We start from the raw sequence: 8,306 nt of genomic DNA, 5'->3' as shown, positions 1-8,306 counted from the left end.
TCTAGGTTGACGGGTCATTTCGGAACGGGTATGACTCTTGGGTTCCAAAAAGAAAAAGAAGAAGCTGACAGTTTAATAACATGGCGCCCTTTTTAACCGTTAAAAAGATTGTGTATGAGAGTACAAAAGGAACTACTAACCTGTGTCGCAGGAACCAGGTTCCCTAATAGATTTTGTAAATTTGAGCCTCATCCTTTTGCAAAGATACAATACATTAGCTCCTTGTTTGCTCTGTAATCGTCATGCGTGTCTACCTGTAACGTTATAGAAATGAGTTAGACCTTGCCATAAAATATTTTTTAGCAATTTCACATGTACATTTCTTTCATAGACAATCATCGAGGGACCAGGTCCTCAACTTGATTTTATCAACCCTAGAGCAAGACGATTCTTTTCAAAGTGCTCTCTGCTCAGTGCTTTGGTGAAGATGTGTGCAATTTGATCTTTTGTGCTGCAGAACTTCATGCAGATAAGCCCTTTTTCAACATTGTCTCTGAGAAAATGATGTCGCACATCAATGTTCTTTATTCTCTTATGATGAACTTGGTTTTTTGCCATGTTGAGAGCATTGGTGTTGTCACATAGTAACGGCACACAATCAGAAAATACACCAAATCTTCTAGTTGTTGTTTGATCCATAACAGTTGAGCACAACAAGAGGTAACTGCCACATATTCATCTTCTGCAGTTGAAAGAGCCACTGAGTTTTGTTTTCTTGTACCCCATGAAATTAGACACGAACCCAGAGAGTGTGCCATGCCAGAAGTGCTTTTTCTATCCACCATATAACCAGCATAATCAGCATCAGCATACCCGATCAAGTCGAAGTTGTCTCCTGAGGGGTAGTAGAGAACCAGGTCCTGCGTTCCCTTTAGATATCTCAGGATTCTCTTGGCAGTCTTCAAATGAGATTCCTTTGGATTTGATTGAAACCTAGCACATAGTCCCACACTGAAAATGATATCTGGTCTGCTTGCTGTGACATACAAGAGTGACTCAATGATACCTCTGTACATGGTCTCGTTCACAGGGGAACCAGGTTTATCCATGTCCAGTCGAGTGGCAGTGGCAATAGGAGTGTCAATGACTTTTGAGCTTTCCATTTCAAATCTCTTCAGAAGCTCTTTGATGTACTTCTATTGACTTATCATTGTGCCATTAGGAGTTTGCTTGACTTGCAAGCCTAAGAAAAAAATTCAATTCCTCCATCATGCTCATTTCAAACTCACTTCCCATGAGCTTTGCAAACTCCTCACACAGAGAATCATTTGTTGCACCAAAGATGATGTCATCAACATAAACTTGCACAATGAGCAGGTTCCTCCCCCGTTTCTTCAGAAATAATATGTTGTCAATTTTTTCTCTTATAAAACCATTTTCTAGGAAAAGTTTGGACAACCTTTCATACCATGTATGAGGAGCCTGCTTCAGCCCATATAAGGCCTTGTCTAGTTTGAAAACATGCTCAGGATGTTTATGACATTAGAAGCCAGGAGGTTGCTTGATGAAGACTTTTTCTTTTAGACGGCCATTCAGAAATGCACTTTTGACATTCATTTGGAACAATTTGAATTCCATATGGGATGCAAATGCAATAAGGATTCTGATGGCCTCTATTTGAGCAACTGGGAAAAAAGTTTCATCATAGTCAATCCCTTCTTCTTGATTGTACCCTTAAACTACCAGCCTTGCCTTGTTCCTTGTTGTGTTCCCAAACTCATCAAGTTTGTTTCTGAATACCCACCCGGTTCCTATAATAGTTCTATCATCAGGTCGAGGAACCAGGTGCCATACGTTGTTCCTCTCAGATTGATGGAGTTCATCTTGCATAGCAGTAATCCAATCAGCATCTTTCAATGCTACCTTGATATTTTTGGCCTCAACTTCAGAGAGAAAGGCTAAGAAGGCAAGTGAGTTTCTCGACTTCGATCTAGTTTGAATCCCTAAGTCGAGAGGAGTGATCACATTTTGAAGAGAGTGTGAGCTTTTGTGCTTCCAGTTAGACACCTGAATCTTATTGTGGGAGGGTCCATGTACTTTTGAATGTGACTCGTGGTTGATGTGAGTCCCACTTCTCAGCTTAACATTTGGGGTTCCTTGCATAACATCAGCAACTCTGTTCTCAGCTTCAGTTATTGTGATCGAGGAACAAGGTTCCTCTACATCATCTGGAGAAACCGCTGTATCATCATCATTTTATTCCTTGACGTAGCTCATTATGTTAGCCTTTCCATTTGCCATATCAATGACTTCACCAGGGACTGTTGACTGCTCTCCGTCTTGATCAATCTTATCATGTGAATCTTTCCCACGTAGGTGGTGTGATTCATCAAAAAACTTCAGATTTCTCTGAACGTCTAGAAAGTTTACCTCATCATCATCATTATCTTCATCATCGTCAGATTTTGCCATCACGGCAAAGACGGAATAATAATCAACTGCTTCACTTTCGACTGCCATCATGGAGGTGTCACCTTGTGCATCATCTTCTCCAGATTCACTGGAAGAGTCTCCCCATGCAGCAAGAGCTTATTTCACAATATTGTGCGGCTTCTTTTCTTTTAAATATTTTGTCAGGAACTGGGTTCCTCTTGGCTATTTTGTCTATGTTGTGCTTTTACTGGTCTTGCTTGAGGAGGGGACAATCCTTGAAGTGTCCTGGCTTCCCGCACTTAAGTCATATCCTCTTGGCTTGCTGGAGCTGCCCTTCTTTGGAATACCTCCATTTCTGCGGACCATCTTCTGAAATCTCTTTGTCAAGTAAGCCATATCAGCATCCTCACCACTTGATTCATTGTTGTCTATCTTGAGGACCAGGTTCTTCTTCCTTTTGGGCTATCTTCTCTCATGATCCTTTTTCTTCTTCATTTCATAAGTTTTTAAATTAACAATGAGTTCATCAATGGTTAGCTTTTGTAGATCCTTTGCCTCCGTGATAGCATTTACTTTGCTTTCCCAGGAACTAGGTAATACCCTGAGTATTTTCCTGACAAGTTTGTTCCTTGGAATGATTTCTCCTAGGGAATGGAGCCCATTGATGATAGAGGTGAAGCGAGTGTGCATGTCCTGAATGGACTCATCATCCTTCATCCTGAAGAGTTCATACTCAGTGGCTAGCATATCAATCTTTGACTGCTTGACTTGAGTTGTCCCTTCATGTGCTATTTGGAGAGCTTCCCAGATCTCCTTGGCAGATTGACAAGCCGAAATCCTATTGTATTCATCTGGCCCAATGCTACAGACGAGGATTTTCTTTGCTCGAAAGTTCTTCGCTATAGCCTTGCAGTCAGCATCGTTGTATTCCTTCCTAGACTTGGGAATTGTCACTGCTGGTTCCCCAATGGTTTTCATAGGAACACCATCGTAGATAACATCCCAGAGCTTTAAATCTTCAGCCATGATAAAATCATGCATCCTTATCTTCCACCATCCATAGTATTGGCCATTGAATCTTGGTGGCCTATAGGTGGATTGACCTTCTTCGAAGTTTGGTGGAGCAGCCATGAGGATCCTTTCTAGGTGTTAGCCTGATAGAAAGAACCTGCTCTAATACCAATTGATAGAAACTAAGGGTCCACCAAACTTATATAGAGAACCAGGTTCATTATTAGTTCTCACAGAACACACTCACACAGCTGTAAGTAAATAACACAATAGAGTTTTATGTAGAAAACTCCCAACTCACGGGATTAAAAATCACAACCTACCCTTGTAGGATTTCAACTTCACTACTGAGCAAACTTCAGATTACAAACTATTGTAACCTAGGAATTAACCTCTTAATCCCTCACTAACTTGTAACAACTCTATTATAAGCCCCTTTGTAATAACTCTACTATAAAGCTTATAACTCACCTAACTTTAGCCAAGACACAAATACAAGGTTTATAATTTTACAAAGGTTTCCTACACAATGCTTCTAACTAACCTAAGTAGAAATTACAAGTAAATCACTTTGACAAAGGTGCTACACAACTAAGGACATATGATGACTCAATGCAGGAAACTGGTCCTTCGTTATGTTGCTCTTTGTTCTTGACGCCTTGAATGTCACTTGCAGGTTGGCAATATACTTGAGAGAGCTTGATGAATTTTAGAGAGTGCAAGTGTAATGTTTTGCCTTTGCTTCATGTTAATATTACATAAGTGACATCACTTGAATGATGCAAGCATGTTTGGTACAAAGGCATTTCCCATAAAGTGACTGCTCCACTGTTTGCACTGTTGCGTGTGTGCAAAAGAACAGTTGCAGTCCCTTTACAGCTGTGGGGAGTTGACTGGTACTGTCAGCAAGGGAACTGATATCGATCTGTTCCCTCTATTCTTTCTTGGACTCTGAATGTTGGAACATCTCCTAGACTTGAGACTTGTTGATCTTGAGCATTCAGAGGATGTGGAATAGATTCCCCCATCTGGTTCTCAACAAAGTTTGTTAAATCATCACAACATAGCAAGACACATAACTTATCATGGATTCTAGGAAAGAACATTTATTGGGTTCTGGAATCATTCTCTTGACTCGTACTAATAAGAATTTGACTCCACAAGAGATTAAACAAAAGGCTGCTAAATTAGTTTATTTCTTGCGTTTACTACTTGATGTTTTTTTTTTGTTTTGTTTTGTGGAGAAATTGAGAATCAGAACGTTCATTCAATTAAAGAGAACGTATATGAAAGAACCAACTATAAGAAAGGACCATAAAAAGAAACTATTTTTATGGTCTTTATGTGTATGCAAAGCCACGCAATTCAATAACAAAATAACAAATCAAAATAATAGATTCATCTTAGATGGCAAGCCATCTCTGCCCAACACACGATATTACATAAATGTAGTCATGTTTTTAAGTTTACAGTCTTGCAACCTAGTATTCTTTTGCAATAATATTCATACACTCAGTAAAAAATATTATATAACATTATACACTTATTTTAATATTATATAATTTTGTATATAAAAGTTGAGTTTCGTCTTTTAAGAACTTTAACTCACGAAAAAATCGCCAAATAGCTCAAATCTTCACCAAATAATTTTAAATTTTAACCACAACTTCCAAATTAATGACATTCTCAAAAAATTGCAATCATCAATTTGTCAAAAATTTCATTTCAAGCTTTTAAAACCACAAAAATAGATTTTTTAATTTTTCACTTTGATTCACTGAACAATATTTAAATCACCGATATACACGAATATAACTCTCAAATTAGTTTCTAATACATATATTCTTTATACCGTAATTGTTTCTGTTGATAATCTGTGTTCGAAACCAGAAAATCAGAGAGAAAAAAATTTGTTAATTTAATAAACAAATCGTAAAATAATTTCGAGCCCATAAGTTGCTTGCGTGTCTTTAAGGAATTTAATCCCCTCACTGTTGCCCAAGGTTTTGAATTAATTCCTCACAGGATAGAACAAAATAACTATTATGTAATAACGGCACTACAAATCACAGAACTTCAGCAAACTGAACAAACAGAGCAAATCACACTTGGCACTTTATTTATTTGAAAAATAATGCGACAATGTATAAAAGAGGGAAGACGTTTTCAGATTTTCCATGTGTAAAAAAAAGGCCAAGCCTTTAATTTATAGATAATGAACGGGTGAGATGGAGAAATGTAATTCAAGAGCTGCCACTACCATTTCCCGTTCATACCATTTCGTAAAAACCCAACAATTTCCCACAGGAATGGGGAATGGAATAAAAATATGCATGAAATATTGTGTGATTCTCAAGCAAGGATTAATTACATATGGATAAGTAGGTTTCCCTTTGAACTTTCCGTAGTGAACGTATGTCGGATATACTCTGTCAATTGGTAGATTTGATATCTTTGAACCGTCGAGTTTTTGTGTATATCTAGACGACCATAAGTCACACAATCAACACTTAACCATTTTTGGTTCTCATTGTCGTGTTCGTTTCATCCATGAATACCGCCTGATTTCATAATTGCGTAGAGAACTGGTCTTACAAAATTCTCCTTAAAGCGACTTCACACTTACATAGGAGATTCCTAAATGTGTCATCCCGTAAATAACTATTTGATATATCCCGTATCAAACTTAGATATCATTAAAAGCCTTAATGCTTTATCCTTGGTACTGAACATTGTCTCATCACAAAAATGGACTAAAATTTTATTTGACAATGATGAACCATCACTAATGAGTTTGTTTGATCTCCTTGAACCTAGATCTTGGGATCTCCAGTCTTCTAGGTAGAGTTACCGCTACAGTTACTTGTCCTCGACCATAGTCCCATTCTCTTCGATGATCTCTTAACTACCTCTCTTGTTAGGAATTTTGTAAGTGGATCCGATACATTATCGATTGACTTTACATAGTCCAATTATGATAATTCTCCTAGAGAATAGTTGTCTAACAGTTATATGTCTTCTTCATATATGACGAGATTTTTCGTTATACATAGTGCTCCCAACTGTTCCTATTGCCGCTTGACTATTACAATATATGCATATAGGTGCCAACGATTGGGCCAAAATAGGATATCTTTAAGAATTTCTGGAGCCATTTTGTTTCTTCACCGTCCTTGTCTAAGGCTATAAACTCAGCCTTCATTATAGAGCGGGAAATGCACGTTTATTTGGATAATTTTCAAGACACCGCTCCTCCACCGCCTGTGAAAATAAATCCACTTGTGAATTAAAAAATAGTCAAACCGGTGATCATTCGCATCACTATACCCATCCATTACCGTGGGATACTTATCATAGTGTAAAGCATAATTTGGGTATATTTCAAATATCTCAAGACTTGTTTCATTGTCATGACAGCTCAATGCAAACTTTTGTCGTTGTGATACATCACCACTTTCTATTGCAAACCCAATTCTGATAAAAATAGCTAGAATGGTTGGCATCAATTATGGCCACAACATTTTAATATATAACATATTTCACAACCACTCCGTCATTTTCTAGTATTTACATACTATTTATTCTTATTCCATAATGAAATACAAGTCTATATGATATGCAAATAATAACACCTTCATTCATGAAATAGATCCAACTTGCTATGGATATTTGTCATTTTCATCGGTTGCTTCACCATATTATAGACCAATATATTAATACATCCATTCATGAATGGTCATGTCTATTGTTTACCCTAAAAAATGGATAGCAATTAAATTTATTTGTGGTTTTAAAGATACGTGGATTAATTCGATAAAAATGATAAATTGCGTAAGATTAAACGGATAAAAGAGGTAATAAATTATCAAATCACTTGAGAAGGGTGATTTCAGACTTAACAAAAGCCTTAATAAAATATCTGCCCTCGATCCCGGACTCACAATGACCAAGCAATTATGAACAAGAACTAGAACTTTAAATAATAGAGAAAATAATAGTATATTACCTTGATATGCGTGTTACAGTGTCTCAAATGAATAATCAGACCCCCTTTATATAGTACGAGAGTTTTACCATAAGTACAATTTTATGAAAGGTAAAAAATCTTATGTTTAACCAATCACCGGTTTTGTGCCGATACGTGCCGAGATCCACGCCGTGATATCCGACTGGTCACGAATATCACGGCCTTTTGTTGGTCGTACTCGGTTACCTGGTAGTGTTCTCCGAGGCCGTTGGGGTTCGAACCAAACTCGGGGTCATGGCCCCGATACTCCAGAGACCGAGCGCTTTTCCCGGACCCCGGCTCGAGGGGCTCCTTGTCTCGATTCAAGTTCTCTACCGCTACATCTCTTGCTCCGTTTGCTTCATCGGAAGACGAGGCATCTCATGGGCTTGATTTTACCCGTATACAGATAGTCCTCTCATTTCTCGGAGAGTAAGTTTACGGAAAAGACGAGAAATGATATGAGCACCTCGATTCCTTCCCCAACACGCCGTTGCAGAAATGACAAAAGATTCGAGACATCCCATCAGATGTGTCATAATGAATTCAAACGCATGTTAGCTGTCGGCAGGCCGTCCTTGGATACGAAACATCGCGAAGCCTCTATAAATACTCCACTCTTTCGTTTATTTTTTACTTTTTGACCAATATTCTACCCTCGTACCTTCAGGATATCACTGCCTCTCTTCCCACCCTAACAATTTTATGTCCGTTCTTCAAGAGATTTTAGCAAATTGCAAGTTTTCATTTACCTTTTATCCAAACCAACACGTTTGATTTTCTCAGCAAGCTTTTATCCTTCATCTCCTAATCTTCCTTTTCACTTATCCTAACTTTTTTTTCTAGATAACAATGGCGAAGACTTCTAAGACTGTTCCCCAAAAAGTTCCTCTTCAAGACCGATTGCCAAAGTCGA

General features: G+C 38.0%; 2 protein-coding genes across 2 annotated transcripts; both read right to left on the bottom strand.

Annotated features, from left to right (window-relative positions):
* Nucleotides 1–524: 524 nt before the first annotated feature.
* Nucleotides 525–1,103, bottom strand: LOC138903087 (secreted RxLR effector protein 161-like). The gene has a single exon (XM_070191002.1). It carries the CDS (start codon nt 1,101–1,103, stop codon nt 525–527), a length of 579 nt encoding a protein of 192 aa, XP_070047103.1.
* Nucleotides 1,104–2,835: 1,732 nt separating this feature from the next.
* Nucleotides 2,836–3,504, bottom strand: LOC138903086 (uncharacterized). Its single transcript, XM_070191001.1, has one exon. It carries the CDS (start codon nt 3,502–3,504, stop codon nt 2,836–2,838), a length of 669 nt encoding a protein of 222 aa, XP_070047102.1.
* Between the last annotated feature and the right edge of the window lie 4,802 nt (nt 3,505–8,306).

This window comes from Nicotiana tomentosiformis, chromosome 12 (assembly GCF_000390325.3).
Source record: "Nicotiana tomentosiformis chromosome 12, ASM39032v3, whole genome shotgun sequence".
In the NCBI taxonomy this organism is placed as follows: Eukaryota; Viridiplantae; Streptophyta; class Magnoliopsida; order Solanales; family Solanaceae; genus Nicotiana; species Nicotiana tomentosiformis.
Note: the sequence above shows the minus strand (reverse complement) of the source record. Positions and strands in the feature narration are given on the sequence as shown.